At 48.8% G+C, this 27,232-nt stretch overlaps 1 protein-coding gene across 2 annotated transcripts in view; it reads right to left on the bottom strand.

Moving 5' to 3' along the window:
- Nucleotides 1–27,232, bottom strand: part of LOC119919755 (rho GTPase-activating protein 7-like) — a 102,559-nt gene that overhangs the window by 22,541 nt on the left and 52,786 nt on the right. Inside the window, exons 1-4 of one of the 2 annotated variants that reach the window (XM_038740424.1) lie at nt 10,651–10,786; nt 2,126–2,197; nt 1,064–1,145; nt 441–504 (exon numbers count right to left, since the gene is read on the bottom strand). In XM_038740424.1, coding sequence (XP_038596352.1) covers nt 441–504; nt 1,064–1,145; nt 2,126–2,197; nt 10,651–10,663 — 231 coding nt within the window. In that variant the 5' untranslated portion in view covers nt 10,664–10,786. Of the gene's footprint in view, nt 1–440; nt 505–1,063; nt 1,146–2,125; nt 2,198–10,650; nt 10,787–27,232 lie in introns of those variants that run through there. The other variant, XM_038740423.1, reaches the window with a different exon arrangement.

The following is a 27,232-nucleotide window of genomic DNA, read 5'->3' as shown; positions in this document are numbered from 1 at the left end:
GGTAACTGAGGCCCCGAGAAGATGTGACTTGCCCAAGGTCACACAGCAGACAAGTGGAGGAGTTAGGATTAGAACGCAGGTCCTTCTGACTCCCAGGCCAGTGCTCTATCCACTACCTTACTGCTTCTCCCTCTTAATAATTCCTCTCCAGCCTGGGGCTTCCTGAATCACCACCCCACCCCTCCAACCAGCCATGCTCTTTCTCAATGGGGGCCCCAATTTGGGGCACTGGAGAGGACAAATTATCATTGCTTTTTCATTTTTATTGTTTTTAATCTGGTCAACCTGTGGAATACTTCACTGACATAATGGAGAATGAAGCAGCTCACTGCTCAAGTGCTAGCCTCCTGGAAATGGGATTTACATGCTCCTTCCTATCCCACCCTGCCCCACAAAGCAAGGAAGACAAATGCATCCATGTCCTCTATTTCCCCACCTACCCTCCTCCTCTGGCAACTGATTTCCACTTTCATCGACGCACATTTGTTCAGGGTGTTAAGTCGCCTAAGAGAAAAGAAAAAAAAAATCCCTGCACTTTTTCCATTTCATCTTATTGATGCTGGACCCAACGGAGTCTTCCCAGCGTCCTCCAGAGCCTTATCTCTTTCTAAGCTGAGAAGTTCCCATATCTGGGCTGGGGGAATGGGGTGGTGGGGGAGAAAGTGTCCCGAGACTCCCTTGTGGTCATTTACACATTTACAGTTTACTCAAATACTGACTCAGAGTCAGACCACAAGGTTATGATTTCTTTAAGACAGACTGGAAAGTTGAACCAATTTAGGCCACCCTCAGCATTCTGGAACAAGTCACTTTGACCAAGAAACCAAGTTCTCTCACATCCCCTCTGGGCACTGCCATGTGATTGGGAAAGAGAGCACATGACTCCAGAGTTATGGGAGAGAGAGCCAGGGGCTACCTGCCCAGTGGTCCCAATGAATACTGCTGAAGACCCCCAAAACTGACCTTGATGAGTGGGGTTTGGGGGGAAAGGAGAGGAGGAAGAGGAAGGAAGCAGGGGAACTTAATGCAGTGGAGTGGGGCTAGGCATGAGGCAAACACTCACCTGTACAAAGATTCGATGGCATCTCGATCTAAGAACTCATGGTCACGTCTCACCGTTTTGATGTCAATAGGAAACTGCATATCTGCAAAGCAAAGCTCGAGGTCAGCACTGGAGGCAGCCTTAAGGGAGGGAAATCATGAACAAATTTCCATTCTCAAATTAGACCCCGTTCCAAACCCAGGATGGCGGCCAACCCACCATTATCTGCTGTATGGATTTGTCCCAGCCGAGACTGCAAGGCTGCCCTCCCATCCAGAGTCTGTATTTAGTGACTTTCTCCTCAGGGACTATGGGTCAGGGGTGCATCACCCCCACTGCCCAAGCAGGATCCAAACTAACTCCCCTCCAGCACTTCTCCCATCCTTTAACATGGATGATCATTTCCAATGCTTACACACCCTGTTGGTTCACTCAGAGAATGGTACCATTCCCTACCCAACTATTTCTGAAATGACTGTCCTTGTTGCAGACCCAACCGGCGGGGGCGGGGAGAACTGAGGTCCCTTCTATCAGGGGGCACAATACATGGTTTAGACTGAAAGTCTCTCAGACAGCCCTCTAATTCTGGTTGTCCACATGTCCTGGTTGGGGACAGTGCCATATTTTTGTAGGCCGTCCTGGGCAGTCAGAGAAACCTACAATCAGCCCAGAGCTAAACAGCCTCCCTGGCACCAACACCCAGTAAGTACCCTTTGCTCATCTTCAGGTCCAAGTTGGAGCCTGTTCAATATAAACTCAGTTTAGGCCCTTCAACATGCTAGTCTGGACACCCAGAATTTCTAGACTGTGAGCCCATTGTTGGGTAGGGATTGTCTCAGTTTGTTGCCAAATTGTACTTTCCAAGTGCTTAGTACAGTGCTGTGCACACAGTAAGCGCTCAATAAATACGATCGAATGAATGAACCCTTCAATTCTCTCCTTCCTCTCTCCCAGCTCCACACTCCTGTGCTAAGAGGGATCTGAGAGTCCCACAAGTTTGGGGTGCAGTTCTGATGTTCCAGTTTTTAACCTACCAAGCCCCCTCTCCCCACATTTGCTGAGCAAAAGCTGAGGCCCACATACCATCAAATAGCTGAGCATATTGGGGAAATCCAGCTGCACGAAGCCATTCACAAGCCTCCTTCGCTTCAATTTCTGGGGAGAGACAGAGACAGAAATGACAATCAGTTCAAAACTGAAGGCCCTATAACAGTACTTGGTCAAAACATCCTCACTTGTTCTGAGGACTTCTGAGTGGCGGACTCTTGACAGGGAGGGTTTCACGCCTGAGACAGTTACTGGGATAATAGCAGACATATTATCCTCAGTAGTCACCGAGTCCTCCTCATCTTAGGGAGCCTTAAGAGTTACTAGGGAGGGAGTTAGGGATGAAGAGGAAAAAGTTTCAGCATTAGATAGTGCATCGAAAGCCATCTTACTTTTCCTTCCAGCTTCCCACTTTCCAGTGTTGGAGACATTGGACTGGATAGACCTTTGTCATGACCCAGCTGTGGTACTTCTACAGTAAGTTTGTCTGAGCTCATCACACAGTGGAGAAGCTCCTATCAGCCAGCTTCCAAGAGTCTCCATTTCTGACATACTTGGTCTCGAAGGAATACCCTGGGAGAGGAGCATGATGCTATTCCAGGGAGGGCTATGTTGACTTAGGCACTTGGCAGCATATTGAAGGGTACTACTCACTGTTTGCTGAATGAAACACAGAAAGAGACAGACAGGGGGGTCGGGGTGTGGGGGAAGACAGTGGCAAAGAATCAAGCAAAGAGAGAGAGAAATAAATAAGAGAAAGCAAGGAGGAGAGGCATCAAAACCATGAGAGAGAGAGAGAGAGAGAGAGAGAGAGAGGAATAGTAGCATGAAGAACAGTGACAGAAAAACGGTAGAGGTGGACACTAAGAAACCAAATAATACACATACAAATGCACCCTCTATTCCTGCATCGGGAAGCCTACCTCAGAAGCTGCAATTCCTGCATCTTCAGAAGTGAAATACCTATGCCAGTCTTTTGTCATGGGCAACTCGCCACCCCACCACCATTTCTGGCTTGGCAGCTCTTCGGGGCAACAGATGTGGAGAATTAACTGCTAGATGGTTACTATTACAGAAGCAGGACCTGCCCACCCCAGACCACCCCACCTGCAATGGAGGCAAGAGATCATTTCCCAGAGCCACCAAGCTCCCTAGGAAGCCGAAGAATGTAATCATGGTAAACGCACTGCTACCCAAGGATGTACAGGCTTTGAGAACCTGTACACTTCCAGTGAGGGAGAGTAAAGAGTGAAGGGAGAGAGAAGAAACAAAAACAAAGGGGCTCAGGTCCTTCTCCACCTCTTCTTGACTGGAGACCGCTAGGTCTTGAGTTACAACTGTTCCAGTCAGAAGGCAACCTCACCAACTAAAGATCTCCTTTACTATACAGCATTGGTATGAGCTCTTTCAGATCACTAGCTACCATTCTGTTATATTGTACTCTCCCAAGTGCTCAGTACAGTGCTCAGCACCCAGTAAGCACTCAGTAAGTATGATTGAATCACTGATGCAATAGGCTCAGTGGTCCCTAGTGATCTGAAAGAGGAAATGCTCCTTTCAAAGAACTTAGCATACTATCAGGAAGGAATATCAGGCATTGTGAGAATTTGGTTCATTACTCAGCTGAGTAATTTAGATGACACATTACCCAAATAATTTTCCCAGCAGCTATATCAATTGGTTTCAAAGCATCCCTAAGAAATAGGCAGGGAAACATTAGTGGATGGGAAAACAAGGATTCAGGTCAGTGGAAGAAACAGAACTAGAACGCAGGCCTTACACTCTCAGCCCTGCATTCTTCCCACTGCCAAGATACTTCTACCTCTTCTCAAGGCAGACCAGAGCTGAGGAGCTCTAGAGAAGCAGTGTGGCCTAATGGAAAGAGCACAGGCCGGGAAGAAAGAGGACCTGTGTTCTACACAGTTTCCTCACCTGAAAAATGGTAATTAAAAACCCCTTCACCCTCCTCCTACTGTGAAGCCCAAATGGGAAAGGGACTGGGTCCAAACTGATTATGTTGTATCTACCCCAGTGCTTGGCACATAGGAAACATTTAACAAATACCATGGTTATTATTGTCTTGCAGCTTGCCCGGCACTCAGCACAGTGCTTGGCACATAGTAAATGCTTAATAAAATACCACTATTAAAATTATTAGATAATTTTTTACATTCTAAGATTTGCCATTGACCTGCTCAACATGACCATGGATAAGTGACCTGGGATTTTGGACTTTCAGTCCAATGCTGTAGTGCTCCTATAAGGTGGAAGCTAGCTGGGGACAAATGTGTGCCTGAGAGATTACTAGGCTGCATGCTCAACCACAACCCAGTTGTTATTTGTTACTCAGAAGTTGCGGTGCAGTACACCTGGGGCCTTGCTTGAACCAGAAAATGAGTGTGTCCAGTGAAAGAAATCCACCACTGGAATGAATACCCACCCCCCACGCCCGTCTCTCGGAGCTATTTCCAGCCCCATCAGAGTGCATGCACAATCGGCAGCAAGAAGACTTAGCATAATGGCAGTGGAAAATTGCTCTGGTCTGCCTAGAATCTGCAGGGCCCTCTACTGAATGAACACTGCTCCATTCAGGGGCAGAAATAGACCAGGATGACTCTCAGCCCTTCTTCTATGTTTACACTGCAACCTTCCATCGCTAAAGGGATCATATTTACTGAATCTCAAACAGCACACCCATGGGATGGAACCAATGATCCAGGGATATGAAGGGACAGAAAAATGCAGGAAAATGGGACATAGGGGTACATGAGGAGGAAATGAAAGGGGGGGGGGGGAAGAGAGAGAGAGAGAGAGAGAGAGAGAGAGAGAGAGAGAGAGGGGAGGGGAGGGAGGGCGGGGAAAGGAGGGGAAGGGAGGAAGGGAGAGGGAGAAAAACACAGGAGACAGGGAATAGGCAGCTAACCACAGACAGGCAGATTCAGCGTGCAAGGGACAGATGCCCTGTGTTGCCCAGTCATGCCCCCCACCCCCAATCAGGGATGCCAGCTCCATGGGATTAGCTTTGATTCCACAGCTTTTTTGTCAGGATGAGCCTCTCTAATCCTTAGTGCCAGAAAGGGGCTGGAAGTGGAGCCAAGATGTCAGCCCAACTTCTTGCCCTCTGCCAGCAGGCTGCAGCCCCCTGGCCTGAGTCAGGCGTGGCAAGACTCCTCACCTTCACTGGGCTCCGGGCCCGGATGGATAGTCTGGTGGACATTTTGGGGCCTCGTGGGTGTTATTCGGGCTTGGGAGCTGCTGCAGTGGCTCTGAAAACCCAATAAGGCTGGCTTGCCAAGCCACCAAACTGCTTCCCAGTCTGGGGTATCATCCTCACGGGCCCCTGACCAAGGGGAGGGATGACAGTCCTGGCCCAGCTGAGCACCAAGGCTACCTGGCTGGTAGCAATGGCAGCAGCATGGCAGCAGAAGGTGAGTGAGGATTCTTCTCCTTCCTTTCGCCACTCTTTCCCTCCTCCCTCGGCTCCCCTTCCCAAGGGGCGAATGGCTCCCCAAAGCCCTAATCCAGCTCTCCAGCTGCCACACACCCATACAAATAATGCTGCTGTTCTGCTCCATGCTGACTCCCTGCAACTATGGCCATTCTGCCCAAAGGTAGGGACTTCACCGGCCGTCTTTCAGACGAAACCGAAGAGCTAAATTCACAAATAGTCTTGCCGAATCAGGGTGGTGGGCAGGGAATGTGTCTGTTTTAGTGTTTGTACCGTGGGCCGGAAGTGTGTCTGTTATAGTGTTGTATGGTGTTCTCCCAAGCACTTAGTGCAGTGCTCTGCACACAGTAAGGGCTCAATAAATGCGATTGACTGACTTTACTCACTTTCCCCTGGACAAGGAGCTAAGGTGAGAATGACATTTAGCTCCTGTAAGTGCTACCCCCTCTTGGCGGTGTGATGGGGCTATGGAGAAACGGGAGGTAGGTACGGGAGCACAGCCACGTTGGTAGGAGTGCTGTCAGGAAACCTTCTCTCCTGCCCCTGCCCAGCTAGGCTTGTGGGCAAACAGAGGGTGTTTGTCTGGATCTGAGGGAGGGGGAGTGAGGTGCTATTGGCAGTAACATGCCTGCTAGGTCATTAAGGATGCTCACATAGCAAGAAAGGCCAGAAGGTTCTACTGAAAGCAAAAGGAAGTCCACACTGCAGATTTCATGAAGGATGGCTTGCTGGCAGCCCTTTCCCAAGGATGAAAGGTCTGTGCAATCAGATGAGAGAGATAACCCTTTGGGATCACTCCTTCCAACCCACCCCACTGGAAGCAAAGTCAACCAATGCCATTCCAAATTTACCGTCCTCTATCTCTTCCTCCTCCCCTAGTCTTATCAAACAATGGTGTTTACTGAGTGCTTACGCCCAACCAGATACCAACCTCTAGAATAATGATAATAATGATATTAAGTGCTTCATCAATCTATCATATTTATTGAGAACTGTGTGCAGAGTAATGTTAGTGCGTGGGAGAGTACAATATAGCAGTTGGTAGACACATTCCCTGTCCACAGTGAGCTTACAAGCTAGAGGGGGAGATAGACATTGATATAAATAAAATACAGGTGAATAAAGGGTGCAAATCTAGGAACTGGTACAGAGAGTAGGCTGGCATTGGAGAAGAATAGTATGTGGGCTGGGTTGTAGTAAGAAATCAGAGAGCTGAGGTAGGAGGGGGCCAAGGTGATTGAGGGCTTTAAAGCCTATGGTAAGAAGTTTCTGACTGATGTGGATGGGCAACCATTGGAGGTTCTTCAGGAGTGAGGAAATATGGACTGAACTATAGGCTTAATTTATGCCAAGCACTGTACTAAGTGCTGGGGTAAATACAGGATAATTCGGCCCCACATGGGGCTCACGGAGTAAGAAAGAAGGAAAAGAGGTATTGAATCCCCATTTTGCAAATTAGAGAACTGAGGAACACAGAAGTTAAGTGACTTGCCCAAGATCACATAGCAACTAAGTGGCGGAGCCAGGATTAGAACCCAGGACCTCTTTACTCCCAGGCCCCAGCTCTTTCCAATAGGCCACACTTTCCCCTGCTGGAATTCATCTCCTCTCTAGTAACCAGGCTTCTCCATTCTCCATGTCAGTCTAAAGCTCCCCGCTGGACACAAACAGATCTCTAATGATGACGCAAAAGGACCCTTTCCCTGCCCTTGGATAACATGCTCATTTTAACCCATCCCTGTAGAGAACTGCAAACTTATAGTCAGTTTGGCATCCGCTATGGAACTCAAGACTTTTTTTTCCTCCTATTTTACCTAGACAGTCCCCAAGGGAATCGGGAATGTCCTTAGGAAACCTTACAGTTGCCCTACCTGAATTCCATTCTTTTTACTTACTGATCAAACTCTGACACATTGCTGAACTTGGTGGTGACAGAATCAAAGAAAGAGAAGAGAGAAGAGAAAACAGCTTTCACAGTTTATTCAGGTTGTGAAAGTCTCTCTGAATGCTCTGCCTAATCTCCAAAATACTCACCACCCTCTACATGCACACTTCACATACTGTTGCAACTCTCACACCGACAATGAAGATATTCTCCAGCCCAGGAAAAAAATCCCTGCCAGTATCACTTGATATGCCTCTGCCCCCAGTTTGGGGGCAGAACAATGAAAAGCAAACCTGAGCCTGGTCTTCCCATCAGGTGGGCACGCATTTTGATTTTAGTGAGGATTAGGAAAAGTCTCTGGGAACAGTTTAAGTCCTACAGCTTCTTATGGTCCTTCCAAAGATGGTTACGAACTTCTACGACAGGCGAGACTCACCATGGCCATAACCATTCCTTGTGCCGAGGTGTCACACAGTCTATAGCTGGGAAAGAACAAACATAGCTCCCAGTTTGCCAAAAAACAAATCTCAGAAGGAGGAGGGCAGGGGAGGAGTTAAAAGGAGGACAAGGAGAAGGAAGACATGGATGACAAAAAAGAGATCCACAGAGAGAGAGAGAGATCCACTGAGACAGAGAAGGTCTCCCTAACCAGACTAATTCTCTATATAGGCATTTGTAGTGTGAAGCACTAGGTAGAGGAACTCTGCTGGGGCTCTCCCCTCCCTACCACCCCCTTTAATATCACACCTTTCAATTTCTTAAAATGTGACAACATTTCCCCCCCCCCCCCCCGCCCCATGCTGCTCACACACCTGCCCTTCTGCCCATTCCTCAGGGGGACCCTAATAGCGGCCTGCACCCCATCGGAGTCAGTGACTCCTCTGCAGCCAGGAGCCCCAAACAGCTTCAGAAATCCTCTCCCCATATCCACAACCAGCCTCTCCAACTGGGAATTCAATCTCCCAGCAACGTTAACTTATGCCAAGGCAGCTGAAGTCTTCCAAAGGCAATCTTCTGAGACGCCCAGTTCCTAAACCCTTGTGTTTGGAGAAGGGACAAAAGGGAAGGAAATAGGGAGGGGTGGAGGGGTGGGGGAGAGGAAATGGATAATTTGTCCAAAGTTCCCCCCACCACTCTCCAACCCCGGGAGCCTCCGGCAAAGTAGAGAGAGAGAAGAGAAACAACAGAAAAACAGTCGTTAAAGCTCTGAGGGTGGTTATTGTGGTGGTGCTATGGAGAGGCAGAGGAGTGAATAATTAAAGTGACCTCCAGAAGTACTTTCCGAGCCACGGATTCTGCTTGGATGGCCGGGCCTGGAGGCTGATCGGGGCTGCCCCTGTGCCTGGCACCACCCGGGACCCTCCTGCCACACATCGTGGCTCCGAGCCTGGGGTGGCACAAGGTAAACGTGCCAGGCACCTACCAAATTGGCCCCATCTCCAGTTCTCTGGGAGCACTCACGAGTTCCATGCCCTCCCGGCCAGACTAGCCAAGCGCCGGCCATCTGAACCGTCCAATGCTACCGGCAGCTTCGGGTCAGTAAGGCAAGGGCAGGGCAAAGAGCGCGCACAACAATAGCAATAACAATAATAATAATCATCACCATCATCAATCGTATTTATTGAGCCCTTACTATGTGCAGAGCACTGTACTAAGCGCTTGGGAAGTACAAATTGGCAACATATAGAGACAGTCCCTACCCAACAGTGGGCTCACAGTCTAAAAGGGGAAGATAATAATAATAATAATAATAATAATAATAATAATTTGTTAAGCACTTACTATGTGCCAGGCACTGTACTTAGCCCTGGGGTGGATACAAACAAACCGAGTCGGACACAGTCCCTGTCCCATGTGGGGCTCGTAATCTCAATTGGGGAGCAGCGTGGCTTAGTGGAAAGAGCCCGGGTTTGGGAGTCAGAAGCCGTGGGTTCTAATCCCGGCTCCGCCACCTATCGGCTGTGTGACTTTGAGCAAGTCACTTCACTTCTCTGGGCCTCAGTTCCCTCATCTGTAAAATGGGGATGACGACTGTGAGCCCCACGTGGGACCACCCGATTACCTTGTATCTCCGCCAGCGTTTAGAACAGCGCTTGGCACATACTGGATCTCCCCCAGCGCTTCGAACAGTGCTCGGCAAGGGCTCAACAAACACCAGTATTATTTTCCAGAGGAGGGACCTGGGCCCCATAGGGGTGAAACGACTTGCTGAAGGTCAGCCAGCAGGGAAGCGGCGGAGGGGGATTAGAACCCAGGACCTTCCGCCTCCGTTAGGCCCGGGCTCTATCCCCTTGGCCATGCTGCTTCTACCGGAGCAATCAATCGGGGCAAGGGCTTAGGGCGGCCGCCTTCCCCAGCGTGGGCTGTCCCTCCTCGGCCACGTGGGCAGCGCGGCCACGGGGCTTGGCGTGGCCGAGGGCTCGTGGCAGGCACACACACACACACACACACACACACACACACACACACACAGACATGCACACCGGCAGATAGACACACATCCACACACACACACCCCCAGAGACACCCACACACAGACACACACTCACACAGACACACAAAAACACTCACACAGACATAGACACACAGACACAGACACACACAGACACACACAGAGACACAAACAGAGAGACACAGGCAGGCACACAAAGACACACTCACCCAGACACAGACACACACAGAGACACAGACACACAAAGACACACTCACACAGACACACACAGATACAGACACACAGAGAGACGCAGGCAGGCACACAAAGACAGTCACACAGGCACACACAATCAATCAATCGTATTTATTGAGCGCTTACTGTGTGCAGAGCACTGCACTGAGCGCTTGGGAAGTACAAGCTGGCAACATAGAGAGACGGTCCCTACCCAACAGTGGGCTCACAGTCTAGAAGGGGGAGAGAGAGAACAAAACCGAACATACTAACAAAATGAAACAAATAGAATAGATACGCACAAGTAAAATGAGTAAATAGAGTAATAAATATGTACACACAGAGACACAGACACACAAAGATACACAGACACACAAACACAGACATACAGAGAGACACACAAACACACACACAGATACAGCCACACAGAGAGACACAGACACACAAACACACACACAGATGCAGACACACAGACACACAGAACTACACACACACACACACACACACACACACACCCCTGTGCCCCGCCGCCCTATCCTCCTTCCCTGCCTCTCCCGACTCACGGGTCACTATCATGGTGCTCGCCGTCCTCTCCTCTCCGGGCCGGGCCGGGCCGGGCCGGGGCCGGGAGTCCCTCTGGTCTGGTCTGGTCCGGTCCGGTCCGGTCCGGCTCGGTCCGGTTCCTCTGTGGGCTGTGCGGACGGAGGCAGGAGCGCGGGGGCCGGGGCCCGGAGGACACGGGGGCGGGGCAAGCCGCCCTCATCCCCACCCCCCAACCCCGCCCGGCTGCCGCGAGAATAATCCTAATAATCATCATCATAATAATGAGGGCATTTATTAAGCGCTTACTACGTGCTAAGCGCCGGGGAGGTTCCAAGGTGATCAGCTTGTCCCCCGGGGGGCTCACAGTCTTCATCCCCATTTTACAGATGAGATAACTGAGGCCCAGAGAAGTGAAGCGACTTGCCCAAAGCCACACAGCTGACAGTTGGCGGAGCCGGGGTTTGAACCCATGACCTCTGACTCCAAAGCCCGTGCTCTTTCCACTGAGCCGCGCTGCTTCTCCTCATGATGACAGGATTTGTGAATAATAATAATGATGGTATTTGTTCGGCGCTTACTATGTGCAAAGCACTGTTCCAAGCGCTGGGGGGTGGATACAAGGTCATCAGGTTGTCCCACATGGGGCTCGCAGTCTTGATCCCCATTTTACAGATGAGGGAACTGAAGCTCAGAGAAGTGAAGTGGCTTGCCCGAGGCCACACAGCTGACATGCGGCTGAGTCGGGATTCGAACCCATGACCCCTGACTCCCAAGCCCGCGCTCTTTCCACTGAGCCATGCCGCTTCTCTAAGTTAAGCACTTACTATGTGCGAAGCACTGTTCCAAGCGCTGGGGGGGAGGGTGGGGATACAAGGTCATCAGGTTGTCCCACATGGGGCTCGCAGTCTTGATCCCCATTTTACAGATGAGGGAACTGAGGCTCAGAGAAGTGAAGTGGCTTGCCCGAGGCCACACGGCTGACAAGCGGCTGAGGCGGGATTCGAACCCATGACCTCTGACTTCCAAGCCCGCACTCTTTCCACTGAGCCACGCCGCTTCTCTAAGTTAAGCGCTTACTATGTGCCCAGCACTGTACTAAGCACTTGGGTAGATACAAGGTAATCAGACTGTGAGCCCATTGTTGGGTTGGGACTGTCTCTATCTGTTGCCGAATTGTACCCTCCAAGCGCTTAATCCAGTGCTCTGCACACAGTAAGAGCTCAATAAATACAATTGAATGAATGAATGAAAGGTTGCCCCACGTGGGGCTCACAGTCTTCATTCCCATTTTACAGATGTGGTCACTGAGGCCCAGAGAAGTGGAGCGGCTTGCCCAAAGTCACACAGCCAGACAAGTGACAGAGCATGGGAGTCGAACCCACGTCCGCTGACCCCCGAGCCTGGGCTCTTGACACTCAGCCACGCCGCTCCAGAGGTGCGGGGGCATCGTGGGGGGCGGGGGAGTCCCGCCCCGAGGGTGCAGGGGAGGAGAGGAGAAGCCGGGGAGCCTTGGAGAAGGAAGGTGGAGAAGGACAGTAGGGTCCGAGAAGTCGAAGCAGAAAGCTCTTCCATCCCTGCACGGGGGTTGAATCCCGGTAAATCCAGGGGAGTGCTGTGGGGAGCGCTGTGTGCAGCGCTTTGTGCAGCGCTGCACCCCCTACCCGGGATCAAGGGGAGCAATCCCGGATTCCTGCCCCCACAACCAGTCCCGGGTTCCTGCCCCCACCCGGGACAGACTTTGCCCTCGGGACAGAGCTTGGAAACAATCATTCCTGACTCTTACCAAGCAGATCTGGGGTTTTTATATAATAGCATTTATTCAGCGCTTACTATGTGCAAAGCACTGCTCTAAGCGCTAGGGAGGTTACAAGGTGATCAGGTTGTCCCATGGGGGGCTCACAGTCTTCATCCCCATTTGACAGATGAGGGAACTCAGGCCCAGAGAAATGAAGTGCACAGTCACATACCTGACAAGTGGTGGAGTCAGGATTTGAACCCATGATCTCTGACTCCAAAGCCCGGCTCTTTCCACTGAGCCACGCTACCACCCCGCACGGCCCAGCCACTGCCCACGGGCTCCCTATCAGCCCGGGTCAGGGCCCTGACGTCGGTATCGGGGCCGGTTTGGGGCCTGGCCTCAGGAATCAGCCACCCGGGAATCTCTCCCCAGTCAGAGAGCCAGCCCTCAGTGTGGCCAAACAGGCTGAGACCACCCCCTACCCACCCCTCCATCCCCTCTCACCGCTCCTTCACAGCTCTGCTCCCGCTACTATGGGGCTGAAGTCGCCCCTGCAATAATAATGACAATAATTACGGTGTCTGTTAAGCGTTTACCCTCTTGGGGCTCACAGTCCAAGGGGCGGGGAGCGCCAGTACTTAATCCCCGTGCTGATAGATGAGGAAACTGAAGCATAGGGAAATTAAGTGACTTGCCCAAGGTCACGCAGGAGAAGTTAGGATTAGAAACCAGGTCTCTTGGCTCCGAGTCCTCTGCTGTTTGCACTAGCCAAGCTGCTTCGGGAATGTCAGGAAGACAAATCACAGTTCGGGCTGAGGGGTGTGCCCTGCATAAGAGCCAGAGGTGTTGGGGAAGAAAGAAGGACTGTCAAGGGAAAGAGCTCATTTATATCAAAGCTGAAGGGGCAGTTCCTGGCACTTAGTAAGTGCCTGACAAATACCAGAAATAATACTAATTATTACTATTCTCCCTATTTTACAACTGGGCAAACTGATCCCCAGAAAGAACCTAGAGATGGATGGAGCAGCAAGAATGAAGATGCACATTGTAGTTTCTTGGGCTTCAGCCTGGTACCTGCCACTGGTTGAAACCTGCTAGGGCTTAGGGCTTAGCTTAGGGCTCTTGAATCTGGAACCCTGTTGGAAGCTCTTGTGGTTAAGTTCAGACTGTCAGCCCTGGACAGATGCCCTGTGAGGTGAAGAGGAAGACAATGGGAGTGGCAGCCAGCCCAGAGACAGCAGTGGTGAGGACCTTCTACCGGCCCCAGTGCAGTGCTGCCCAGCAGAAGGAACTGCAAACCTTCCCGATTTGAGCCACAGAGGTGCCGATAGTCCAGAGGCCCAGACGCAGCGTGGCTCCGGGCCAGAGGTGGTTCCACAGAGTCACTGATCTGGAGGCACAAGGATATGCCACTGGACTCCCCAACTTCTGGACATGTATGACATCAGCTACTTCCCAAAGTTGTTGTGAGGGCACAAATGAGATGGGTAATATGAGAGTGTTTGGAAATAAAACTGCTCTGCGAAAACCAAAGTATCATCATGTTCCAACATCAAGCACAGCTCTACCTGTCTTCTCTCCTCTCTCTCTCCCTCCACCTCTGCTGAAAAGGCTGGATCCACTTTAAACTGGGAGTATGTCCCATAGGTGACAATTTTTCATTTGGAGTGCAGAGTCAAGCAAGGGAATGTGTGAGGAGCAGACTGACTTGGAAGAGTTAGAGCCTGAAAGACTTACTTAAGGGATTTTTAAACCTTGTTTGGAATATCATTTCTCCTTCCCAGGGATTAATCAATGCATTTCACATCATAAGTGCTTGATAAATACTGTTACTACTACTACTTTCAGCCCTGTTTAGGTCTTGTTAGAGATTCTGGATGAGTGAGGCTGGGAATCCAGACAAAAAAGCTTTCTGTGGTGAAAACAATGGTTTTGCCTCCAGAGTTGGAAACTTGCGAGGGTCAGAGCCCCACCACCCACTGGAGTTGGCACTTAAGCTTAGGGCTCTTGAATCTGGAATCCTGTTGGAAGCTCTTATGGTCAAGTTCAGACTGTCAGCCCTTGGTTTCCCTAGTTTCCTAGAAATTGGTCTATGGAGTTTCACATATAAGCTCTATCCGTGGGAAGGCACAGAAAAAGAGGTGATTGTGCACTCCAGGAATACATCCTGAAACAACAGCAAGGGCAAGAAATATTTCAGCCTTAGATGGTGTTTTGGGGAGGGGCTAACTGACCCTCAGGAGGTGGGGGAGGAGCATGGGGAAAAGAGGGAGAGGCAAGGGGGAAGCTAGAAGTGAAAGGTCACATCTCTAGCCATAGTGTCACTGCTGAGTACTCGCCCCAGGCAGGCAATAGGTGGTCTGGGACAGGGCCGGAATTAGAGGTGGGCTAGGAACTTTTCAGGCATGAGTCACTGTCCCCTGGGTGCCCCAGAAGCATAGAATGTGTAGGAGGCAAACACAAACACGGCATCTGCTGCGGTGGAGGGAAGGGGAGGGGAGGAGGTCAGTGCGGCTCCCAGCTGGGAAAACAGCTGCCCTTTCTCACCCCCTGAATCTCCCCCCACTCTCTTCCCCAAGGCAATGCCATCTCCCAACTTCTTGCCTAAATACCACTGAGAAGCCAGTGAGATAAAGGTCATTCCTTTCCCTTCTTTATAACATTTTTTTTCAAAGCTGCTACGGCAGACAGGCAGATATTAACAAAGCAGCATGGCCTAACGGAAAGAGGCCTAGGAGTCACAGGACCTGGGTTTTGATCCCGGCTCCTTTACTAGCTTGCTGGGTGACCTTCGGTCAGTCACTTAACTTCTCTGTGCCTCAGTTGCCTCATGCATAAAATGGGCATGTTTTCCCTCCTGCTTAGACAGTCAGCCCCTTGTGGGACAGGGACTGTGACCAACAGGATTATCCCGTTAATATTATTATTTTTGATTCCTTGAATGGACATAGCACTTTCATGTTCCACGGGGAATTTCTATCAACAGTCTCATTTGTCCTCGCTACTTCTATTTGAGGGAGGGAGGAAGGGAGCGGGGTTATTATCTTCATTTTACAGTGGTAGAGTCAGGATGTTTTCCTTCCTATTTAGCCTGTGAGCCCAGCTAGGGACAGGGGCTGGATTCAACCTGATTATCCTGGCTCTACCTCAGCACTTAGTGCTTGGCACATATTAATCAATCAATCATATTTATTGAGCACTTATTGTGTGCAGAGTACTGTACTAAGCACTTGGGAGAGGACAATATAACAGTTGATAGACACGTTCCCTGCCCACAAGGAGATTACAGTCTAAAGGGGGAGACAGGCGTTAATATAAATATATTACAGATATGTACATAAGTGCATAGAGTAAGCGCTTAACAAATACCACAATTATCAGATGACTGAAAAATTTCCTATAAGCAAGTGAAAGAGGGCAGGTACCAGGTCCAGAGAAAGCAAGAGAAAATGATCTTAAATGGCAGGAGGAAAAATCCTTCAAAGCCTGGGGAAAATACCAAACATGGGTATATTCTCTTGCTGGACATGGATGGAGTCTTTCCAGTGGACTTCCCAGTGTACAAATTCAAGTGGTTAGTACAGTGCTGTGCATGCAGTAAGCACTCAATAAATACGATTGAATGAATGAACTCCTGTAGCTTTGGTACCCAAACAGCCTGCATTAGGCCCGGTGTGTCATGGAAGAAGAGAATGGGTAGAAATAGGAAAGCTCTAAAAGAGTGCCTTAAAGCCAATAATCAGAAGTTTCTATCTGATGTGAAGATAAAGTTTTCAAAGTTCCTGAGGAAGGGCGAGACATGTTCAGAATGACTTTTTAGAACAGCTGAGAGCAGTACAGTCTGGAGATGTGAGAAGCCAGAGGCAATATTGCAAAGAGCACGGGCCTGGGGAGTCAGGGGACCTGGACTCTAATCCGGTTCTCCACTTGCCAGCTGTGTGACTTTGGAGAAGTCACTTAACTTTTCTCTGTCACAGTTTCCTCACCTGTAAAATGGGGATTCAATATCTGTTCTCCCTCCTACATAGACTGTGAGCTCCTCGTGGCACCGGGATCGTGTCCGACCGGATTATATTGTATTTATCCCAGCGCTTAGCACATAGTAAATGCTGAACAAATGCAATTATCATCATCATTATCAGTGAGGAGGCGAGTACAAGTTATGCTATTTGTGTTGTGTAACTGGGTCTTTTTTAATGGTATTTGGTAAGCGCTTACTGTGTGTCAGGCACTGCTCTAAGCGATGGGGTAGAAACAAGATAATCAGGTTGAACATAGTCCCTGTTCCACGTAGGGCTCACAATCTTAATCCTCATTTTACAGATGAGTTAACTGAGGCACAAAGAAGTTAAGAGGCTAGTCCAAGGTCACACAGCAGACAAGTGGCAGAGCTGGGATTAGAACCCAAGTCCTCTGACTCCCAAGCCCGTGCTCTTTTCATCTCCTACAGTCAATATTTCAACTCTTTGTGGACATAACCCCATAACTCCTCACAGCACTTACGGGTTGCACACCACTAGGAACTAGTTATAGACTCCTGACTGACTGACTCTGGTTATACAAGTCTCTTTGTGCCACAGGGTGCTTCCTCGACAGAACCAAACCACCACTGACCTCCCTCCTTGCCCCTTGGAAAGCACAGACTCTTGAGACAGGCAAAGAGCCTGATAAAATGAACTAAATGGGAATTTCAGGGATCTCCATTTCCATGCAAAGATTGGGCTGCTGGACCTTGAAATGCCAACGGTTCATTTCCCTGAAGCTGTTCCCTGTAAGGTCCAGATGGAACAACTCATAACTCTGCCACTTCCCAACACCCTCCAACCTTCACAAACAGCACCCAGGGATTCTCCCAACCTATTTTAGAGAGGTCCATTCCCAATTTCTCCCAGAGTGCCCACCACACAGGTGGAGTTCTGCTGCTCTCTTAACAGTGTCGGGGTGGGAGGGCAAGGAGGTGAGGGGGCGTGGTGGGGAGAGAAGGATTTGCACCTAAACTCTGCCCCAAACCAGGAAATTGGTTGGAAAGAAGCAGCATGACCTTGTGGATAGAGTACAGGCTTGGGAGTAAGAAGGACCTGGGTTTTAATCCCGACTCCACCCCTTACCTTGGGCAAGTCACAACTTCTCTGTGCCTCAGTTACCTCCTCTGTAAAATGGGGATTAAGGTTGTGAACCCCATGTGGTGCATGGACCGCGTCCAACCTGATTAGCTTGTATCTACTGCAGCACCAAGTTCAGTTCCTGGCACATAGTAAGTGCTTAACAAATACCATTTAAAAAAAAGAAAAAGGGACCATGGACCAGATCTGGATGGGGGCGGGGCTTAATTTTCTGGGGTTAATAAATTGGTTGAAGCGGGGTAGGGGTGGGAAAACAAATGCAACTTGGTCCCACCATTCTGCTCATTGCCCAGTGGAACTTTCCCTGGACAGGGCCGTTGACCTATTGACCCACCTAGTCAATTCCATGGACTAGGCAGAGTAACTCCACTCCATGATCCACTCTTTCCTTTCTTATTTGTCTTAGTAATTACTGCATTTATGGAATCATTGCCTCAAGCTAGCCATAAGAATTTGGATAGACTGGGTCTGTTTGGCCTTCCCTATTTGATTTGTGAGCCCTCTGAGGACTAGGACGGGTCTATTTTGTATCAAAGGTTTTATGTGCCTAACGCAGTGCTTTGCACCTTGTGGACGATCACTATGGAATTGCTGGCTGACTGAATAATAATAATAATAATAATAATGTTAGTATTTGCTAAGCGCTTACTATGTGCCAAGCACTGTTCTAGGCACTGGGGTAGATACAAGGTCATCAGGTTGTCCCACGTGGGGCTCAAAGTCTTCATCCCCATTTTACAGATGAGGTAACTGAAGCCCAGAGAAGTTAAGTGATTTGCCCAAAGTCACACAGCTAACAAGTGGCAGAGGTAGGATTAGAACCCACGACCTCTGTCTCCCAAGCCCGGGCTCTTTCCACTGAGCCACGCTGCTCCTCTGAAATAAGCAGTCCTCCCACTGGAACCAAATGGAAGGGTTGAACCCAATAAAAAGGCATCTGGGTTTTCAGGGCTGGGGCCGGTTGCCAAATCAGGATGAAAAAATGCCAGTAGATTTTTGAGAAGCCTGTCAAGGTCCTCGGTTCAGCCAGGCCTCGGGCGAGTTCTCCTATCGTAGTAGATCTGGCCTTCCTTTTGGAGATAATGCTGTCGACTATCGTGGAACTGCCTCTATGGTTGTGAATGCCTTTGGGTGAGAATCCCTTACACAGTTGCTCACTTTGTCCATGAAAATCCAGGTGAGCTCCTTTTCTGGCCCCTTACCAGTGGTTAAAAGAGGAAAGCTCTGCCCGACTGCCAGCAGGACTTGAGCTTGAGTCGTTTTTGCATCAGAGGTGATGGTTTACACAGAGACATCCACACTCCCACCCGGCTCCATTGAAACTGGCGGGGTGGGAGAATGGGTGCAGTCTGTGTTCACAGGACAATTCGGAGACCTGCGATGCATTTTTTTTTAACTCTGATCTTTGGACAGAATTAGTAAATGACAATAAGCATCTGTCTAGATTGAACATGATAGGGTTTTGCATCTGTGGGTGGTAAGATCCATGCATTATAACACAAATTTTCTTTATCGTGGGATTTTTCAAGGATGTGTCCCCGACATTATCAGAACACTGGCTTCTCCTGGGACCTATTCACATTTTCCTGGACCCCTTCACCATAGTGTGGGGGACCCTGTGGCCTCTGGTTAGGCCTGGCTGCAATCCAGGACAGAGTGTGTGAGCAGCGAGACCATGGCCTGCAAGGAGGCCCCCCCCCTGCATGGTTTGAATTCTGGAGCCAGGTCAAGAACCCGCCCACCTGCCATGTCATTGCTTCCCATCAGAGCTCCGATTGATCCAAAATGGATAAATACTCGGCAGGAAACCTCTACTTGGTGGTCTTGACTCCAGTTCAGCAGGCAACTAGTCCAACCGCACTTTGTCCTTCCCTCTTCCCTCTACCCTACAAATTTCTGCTTTCTCCATCCCAGGCAGGGAGCTGAATTCCCACCCGGCCCCACCAACGGGCTGCCAACACCACCAGCTCTGGCTTTCTCTGGGTTAATACCTGTTGGAGGGGCAGACTGGAAAGAGCGGGAGGGTGACTGGACACCAACTTTCCTCCACAGCCTGTCTGCCCTGAGGCACCCTCTCAAGAAGGACAGTGGCTGGAGGCAGGAGCTTGGACTAGCCCCAAGACAGTCCAGTTTCTGGGCAGAGTAAGGGGACTGATGGAAAAAAGCTTCAGGTTGGTGAGAGAGTGGACACAGACTCCATACTTCAGACTTAAGAACTGTCATTCAGTCAGTCAATACATCATATTTACTGAATGCTTACTATGTACAGAGCACTGTACGACGTGCTCGGGAGAGTACAATATGAGAGATTTGGTAGACACATTCCCTGCCCACAATAAGCTTACAGTCTAGAGGGGGAGACAGACATTAATATGAAAGCATTATGGATATATTCATAAGTGCTGTGGGATTGAGGGAGGGGTGAATAAAATGGCCAAATCCAAGTGCCTTCAGGTTGTCCAGAGAGCAAAGAGACATATACTTGCAGGAAGGCCTTTACTTGGGTGACCTCTGGTCCCCACCCCCTTTTTGTATGTTTCTGAATCTGCCCCTAGATCAGTGGAGTGAGACCTCACTCCTCACCTCACCCAAGTTTCCTGAGGGTAGACTTTTGTTTTTTCATAATATTTGTTAAGCACTTACTGTGTACCAGGCACTGATATAAGCGCCGGGGTAAATACAAGTTAATTAGATTGGACACAGTCCATGTTCCATGTGAGGCTCACGGTTTTAATGTCCATTTTACAGATGAGGTGACTGAAGCACAGAAAAGTGAAGTGACTTGCCCACGGTCACCCAGCACAAAGCCAGAATTAGAACCTAGGTCCTTCTGAATCTCAGGATTGTGCTCTATCCATTAGGAAATGCTACTTCTCAATTTGGAGGTGGGTTGACCCAGGGAAGAGGCCTGTATCATCATCATCATCATCATTAAATTAGAGAGGGGAATGAACTAGGGATAAGAATTTAGATTACATGTGATTTCTTGCTCTCAAGGAACTGACAGCCTGGTGGAGGAGTGAATTCTTGTCTCCAAACCACTTTCTAAAATGAACCCAACTATAACCATGCTAGAAGTGGAACAGAGAAGCATTCACCCCCTCTCTTTCTCCCTCCCCTGCTGCCTTCCTGCCCTCATCCTTCCACTGCCATTTCTCTGGAACTTCTGGGCTTTGCTTCTAAGTGACTCATTTCTTTCACGGACCCAGGATGGGCAGCTTGCAACACCACTTCCCTTCCCTGGAAAAGAGGAAACCTTCATTTGATAGTATTTGATAACACTCAGAACCTGGTCTCAGGGGAAGTGGTTTAGACACTGGTCTCACACTGAAGTGAATAAGAATAGTGGCATTTGTTAAGTGCTTACTATGGGCTAACCTTTGGGGTAGATTTAATACGATCAAATCAGATCCAGTCTCTGGCCCTCATGGGAGTTTACCACCTAAGGGAGGGGGAGGACAGGTATTTAATCCCTATTTTATACATGTGGAAACTGAGACTCAGCAGTGACCTAGCCTTAGCCATGAAAACCAGGCAGTTACTTTGCTCTGGTGTGTCTTATCCCATCCTGTAATAAAGTGTCCACCCAATCCAGCCTATTTTGCTTTGGAAGTATTTGTGGTATTTGTTATGCACTCAAGTTCCAAGCATTGGAATGGATACGGGGTCATCAGATCAGACAGCATCCCTGAACCATGTGAGGCTCACAGTCTAAGAGGGAGGGAAAACAGGTACTAAATCCCCATTTCACAGATGAAGAAACTGAGGGTCATAGCCTAAGGAAGAGGGAGAACAGATATTAAATTTCCGTTTTACAGAAGAGGAAATGGAGGCACAGAGAAGTTAAGACTTGCTCAAGGTCACACACCAGGCAAGTGGAGGAGTCAGGATTTGAACTCGAGTCTGCCTATTCTCAGTCCTGGTCTTCTCACCAGCCACTTTGGTTTACTAGGTGCTCTTGAAACCACCTTCCCCTGACCCAGTGATGAAATTAAGATGGGGTGGGGAGGCGGAGAAGGAAATATTTTCTTCAGGGAGGGAGGGGAGGGAATAGCCCTATCTCCATACTGACCGCCCATCTGCCCAAACCCCCAAAAGAGGTCCAGAAAAGAATCCAAGCTCCATCCAAGTGGCAGCAAGCCAGCCGATAGAGTCATGCTTTTTTTAAAAAACCAACCCTCTGCATAGTTTCACTCCCATGTCATTGGATGGCTTCCCATGTAAACTCGTAACCACCACTGATCCCACAGATGTGCGTTGCTTTTTTTTTTTTTTTGCTTTTCCCTTTTTTCTCAGAACAGCCACATGTGAGAAATTCAATCAGAAACCTTCTTGAAATCCAGCAGTAGAAGCTGAGCCAACCTCTCCTCCATGGCCAGAGCACAGCCAGGTTCTTGGACCGGGGCAGAGAAATAGACACAGAACCCCAGGCCTCTGAGCTAGAAGGTATGTTACAAAACAGCTTAAAGTCAAGAATCATACTGCCAAGAGTTGACAGCTGAGAGCTTCCAGAACACCAGAAACAAAAAGCCCAGGGCTAGCAATATCACTAGACCTTGACAAATCCAGAAAAGAAATTCTTTTTTTCCAGTAACTGACAAAGGACTACTATCGCCACCATCTCCAACACCACTGGCAGCAGTAGAAGCAGCAGCTCTAGCAGGATAAGAGAAGCAACGTGGCTCAGTGGAAAGAGCCCGGGCTTTGGAGTCAGAGGTCGTGGGTTAAAATCCCGGCTCTGCCAATAACCAGCTGTGTGGCTTTGGGCAAGTCACTTAACTTCTCTAGGCCTCAGTTACCTCATCTGTAAAATGGGGATTAAGACTGTGAGCCCCCCGTGGGACAACCTGATCACCTTGTAACCTCCCCAACGCTTAGAACAGTGCTTTGCACATAGTAAGCGCTTAATAAATGCTATTATTATTATTATTATGTGGAAACCATCAATGAAGAATAATGCAATCTGTAAACATCATCGGTCCAGAGCTATTTTTCCCTTTGGCTTCAGCCGGCCCATGTGGCTACTCCAACATTCTGCCATCTCCATGAACTCCAGAACTACTAAATCCTCCTCTCCACAGGGATAATAATAATAATAATGATAATAATAATAATAATAATAATAATAATAATAATAATAATAACAAGAAGAAGAAGAAGAAGAAGAAGAAGAAGAATGATGATGTCAAGCACTGTTCTAAGCACTGGGGTAGTTACAAGCTAATCAAGTTGGACCCAGTCCCTGTCCCATGTGGGGCTCAAAGTCTTAATCATCATTTTACAGCTGAGATAACTGAGGCTCAGAGAAGTGAAGTGACTTGTCCAAGGTCACACAACAGACAAGTGGCAGAGCGGAAATTAGAACCCAGGTCCTTCTTGACTTTCAGGCCCATGCTCTATCCACTAGACTATGCTACCTCCCAACCTTCTCAGCCAACTCCTGTGCCCAACTCCTGGCATTAGTCAATCAAGCAATGATATTTATTAAGTGCTTACTGTGTCCAGAACACTGTATTAATCGCTTTGAAGAATATAACACAAAGGGCCCCTTCCCTGTCCAGAACAAGCTTACAGTGTGGTATCACCTCCTCAGCCCCTACCCTAGGTTGGATGTGAGCTCAGACTGCCAGGCCTCAGCTCAGCACTGGGGTGAGGTAACAAGGTTTTCATTCCTGATCCCATTCCTGAAGGAAACCCTAAACACAAAGCACCAGAGAGGCTGTTAAAATTCCAGCCATCGGGTTGCTTGTAAAGGTGAGTGCTGACAGGAAGACTCAGCATCTTGGCAGAGGATGATGCCTTGCAACTCCTTATTAAGACTAATGAGAGGCATCACCTACGCACATCTACCCCACTGGAATGGCACTACCCGCTCCCAGAGAGGGACGGGAGGTCAAGAGAGATGGGAAAGGATCCGATTTGGAAAAGAAATGGATTTAAAGGCATCCTTTTGAATGGTGGTTTTCAGAAACTTGTTCGCAGTCCCATTATTATTGCTGAGTACCCAAAGCAATGCATCAATGAGATGATGTACTCATGGGTCTTTTCTAGTCTGAGAAAGCTTTTCTTCCTTTGGATTAGAGGTCAGCTAAATCTCTATTCCTCTCTAAATGCATAAGATCCCTGGGGTTTTCACCCCATACCCTGACTGACTTAAATACTTCCTGGAGTTCCTGTAGACAGTGAGCTTCTTGAGCACAGGGATCGCGTCTACTGACTCTGTTATATTGTACTCTCCCAAGCGCTTAGTACAGTGCTCTGCATAAAGCAAGAACTCAGTAAATACCATTGATTGATTGCTTGATCAGAGTCACTACAGAGAGGGAAACTGAGGCAAGATGTTCTTAGCCAACCTGGTCAGGGTCAGTTTTAGAGTTCTGGGTTTCACAGTTCTCCCCCGAGACTACCCAACTAACCATAGCCAGGACCACGACAACACTTGAGTTCTTTACTCTGGAAAGAACTGTAAGCCCTAGACTGTAAGCTCATCCTCTAAACTGTAAGCTCACTGGGGGCAGGGACTGTGTCTCTTTACTGTTATATTGTAGTCTCCCAAGTGCTTAGTACAGTACTCAGCACACAGTAAGCACTCAATAAATATGACTGAATGAATTAATTGCATGGAAGCCCAGACTTTACTCCTTGGTGGGTGGGGATCTGAGATACCTGTTGACTTATTTTGATGTGTATATATCAATAATTTTATTGATTTACATTGATGCCTGTTTACTTGTTTTGATATCTGTCTCACCCATCTAGGCTGTAAACCCGGTGTGGTCAGGGATTGTCTCTGTAGCTGAATTGTACTTTACAAATGCTTAGTACAGAAGCAGCACGGCTCAGTGGAAAGAGCACGGGCTTGGGAGTCAGAGGTCATGGGTTCGAATCCCAGGTCAGCCACTTGTCAGCTGTGTGATCTTGGGCAAGCCACTTAACTTCTCTGTGCCACTTAACTCACTTACCTCATCTGTAAAATGGGGATTAAGACTGTGAGCCCCACGTGGGACAACCTGATCACACTGTATCCCCCCCCCCCCAGCACTTAGAACAGTGTTCCACACATAGTAAGCACTTAACAAATACCATCATCATCATTATTATTACAGTGCTCTGCACACAGAGAGCATTCAATTAATAAAATGGAGTGAATGAATGAGATGGAGTAGTGGGAAGGAGTGGGGGAGACAAGCTGAGAAAGACCTCAAACTGCCCCTTCCCCCTATTTCCATCTCAGTTATCATTAATGACTTAAACAACAGGAGCATTTCCCAAGAAGTCATTACCAGACTTAATAGCTAACAGTCATGATTCTGCACAGAGAGCACCCATTACCCTATCTATAACCCCACATGTTCTTCTCAGTCGGCTTGCCTGTGACCCAATCCAGAAGTTGAGCAGTACTGAGTATTAGAGGGTTTAGAGAGTATCATGGCTATTGGGCAGGGGAATACCAGGGGGCCATACATAGGCAGCCGGGGAGAGCCACCTGCTAGTAATCCCTTGTAAACCTCAGAGAATTCACAGTCACGGTGCTAATTAGGAGCAGGAATTTTTGGTGGGGGCTTTTCAGCTCATGTACCCAGGGGACTTGCAGGCCTGCCAGTCTCACGTTCTCTGCTGGGCTAGCCTCCAATAGGATTGTGACTCAACAACAAAAAAAAAGCCTCAATAACCACATGAAGTAATGAGGGGTAATTAGAATGCCATGTCTGGTCTCACAGAGGCAGCAACAGCCATGAGTCTGCACATCCTCTCCTAGAAAGAGGGGAAAGGGCCACAGGGCAGGAGGCAGGAAAGCATCTAGGCCCAAAGCAGGACAAAAGCACACACACTCAGCCCAGAAGAATGTGGGAGGTAGCCCAAGAAGGGTGGTTTGCAAGATCCTGAAGGAGAGGCTTAGTTTGTTCTACTCTAATTGCCGAGACTCTGCAGACTACCTACCTCCTCCTCAGAATCTCCTCTAACCTTGGATGCTAGCAGCTCTCCTTCTCTGCTCCAGCACTACCATTCACTCATTCAATCGTATTTATTGAGCACTTAGTATGTGTGAAGCACTGGACTAAGTGTGAGAAAGGCAGACTTGGTGGTCCAAGTGAAACCCCCACCCAGCAAGGACCCCCACCCTTGCCCCCAGAGAAGCCTTGAAGGCCCTTAAGAACCAGTAGGGCCACTGTGTGGCTTTTGGGAATGCTGGGAAGGTTGATAATTCAGCAGTCTGAGTCCCTGGGTGAGCAGGAAAACCAGGCTAAAGCTCTATCATGCCCAGGGGCCCATCCCTTGTATGAGTAGAAGCCAGTAATCCACTCCACCCAAGCCCAGATTAAATTTACTAGCCCACAAGCCTGCTCATACAGCTTGAGTGTAAGTGGGCTGTTTTCTGAGCTGTCCTTCCAGGGAGCTTGAGGCATCTTTCCCTTGTGCTCTCCATGCTGCAGGTCCTAAGGCTCTCAATGTGAAAATTAAATCAATCAATTGTATTTACTGAGCGATTATTGGGTGCAGAGCACTGTACTAAGAGCTTGGATGAGTACAATATAATAGAGTTGATAGGCATGTTTCCTTCCTACAGAGTTCCCTGTCCTCCTACTTAGACTGTGAGTCCCATGTGGGAGAGAGACTGTGTCCAGCCAACCGCCCCCCCCAGCCCCTGCAAACTTGTTTCAATCCCAGTTCTTTGAACAGTGTTTGATGCATAGTAAGTGCTTAGCAAATATCATAAAGAAGAACTTACAGTCTAGAGCAAACCAGACCCGGAGCTTCACATGGTGATCCATTCTACACACCCATACGACATATACATTGCTGCACTTCAGAGTCACAGATGAGTTTACTGATAGTGAGATCCTACCCGTGCCTGTGGGTGGGTCAGAAGAGGTCTCTGCCCTCCCAATCCTCCACTCTACACTGGGCGAATAGAGAGATGACTCTGGGGTCCAGGAATGTAGCTGTTACTGTTTTCAAATCTTTCTCTTGATCTCCCAATCTCCCCAAAAGCCTCTGGTCACAAGGAGAGCAATCACCCACCCCTCCCCAACCCCTCCTGATTGTGGTCTTTCTGCTGCTGATGCTATCCGCTGTCTTCCTGCAGCCCTAGTTTGACATGACTACTTTGAGAGGCCAAACTGCTGCACTACCTCTTTAAATCCCTATGTCCATGACCAACCCAAACAAGCAGGCCATGAAATTTGGGGTACATGTAGCCTGAAGACAGCGAATATCACTGACCCTGACTTTGTGTCTGTCTTGCCTACCCCAGTGACCTTTCCTTGTGGGGAAAGAGAGAGAAGATATGTCCTCTCCTTCCTCTACAATAATTGTGGTATTTATTAAGTGCTTACTATGTGCCAAGCTCTGTATTAAGTGCTGGGATACCAAGCTCTGATATTCCCCACCGTGCTGAAAAAACAGGATGGTACTAATATTAAATGTGATATTTTAAAAATGCTTACAATGTGCCAAGCACTGGGCTTAGCCCTGGAGTAGAGATACAAGGTTAACAGATCAGATTCAGCCCCTGTCCCATACAGGGCTCACTGTGCAAAGGAGAACAGGTATTGAATCCTCACTTTACATTTGAGGAAACCAAGGCTCAGAGAATTTAAGTGACTTGCCCAAGGTCACAAAACAAGCAAGTCACACGAGAAGCAGCATGTCCTAGTGGACAGAGCACTGGCCTGGGAGTCAGAAAGACCTAGGTTCTAATCCCGCCTCTGCCACTTGTCTGCTCTGTGACCTTGGGCA

The sequence above is a fragment of the Tachyglossus aculeatus genome, chromosome X1 (assembly GCF_015852505.1).
Source record: "Tachyglossus aculeatus isolate mTacAcu1 chromosome X1, mTacAcu1.pri, whole genome shotgun sequence".
Classification (NCBI taxonomy): domain Eukaryota; kingdom Metazoa; phylum Chordata; class Mammalia; order Monotremata; family Tachyglossidae; genus Tachyglossus; species Tachyglossus aculeatus.
The sequence above is the reverse complement of the archived record's forward strand: the minus strand, read 5'-3'. Positions and strand labels throughout refer to the sequence as shown.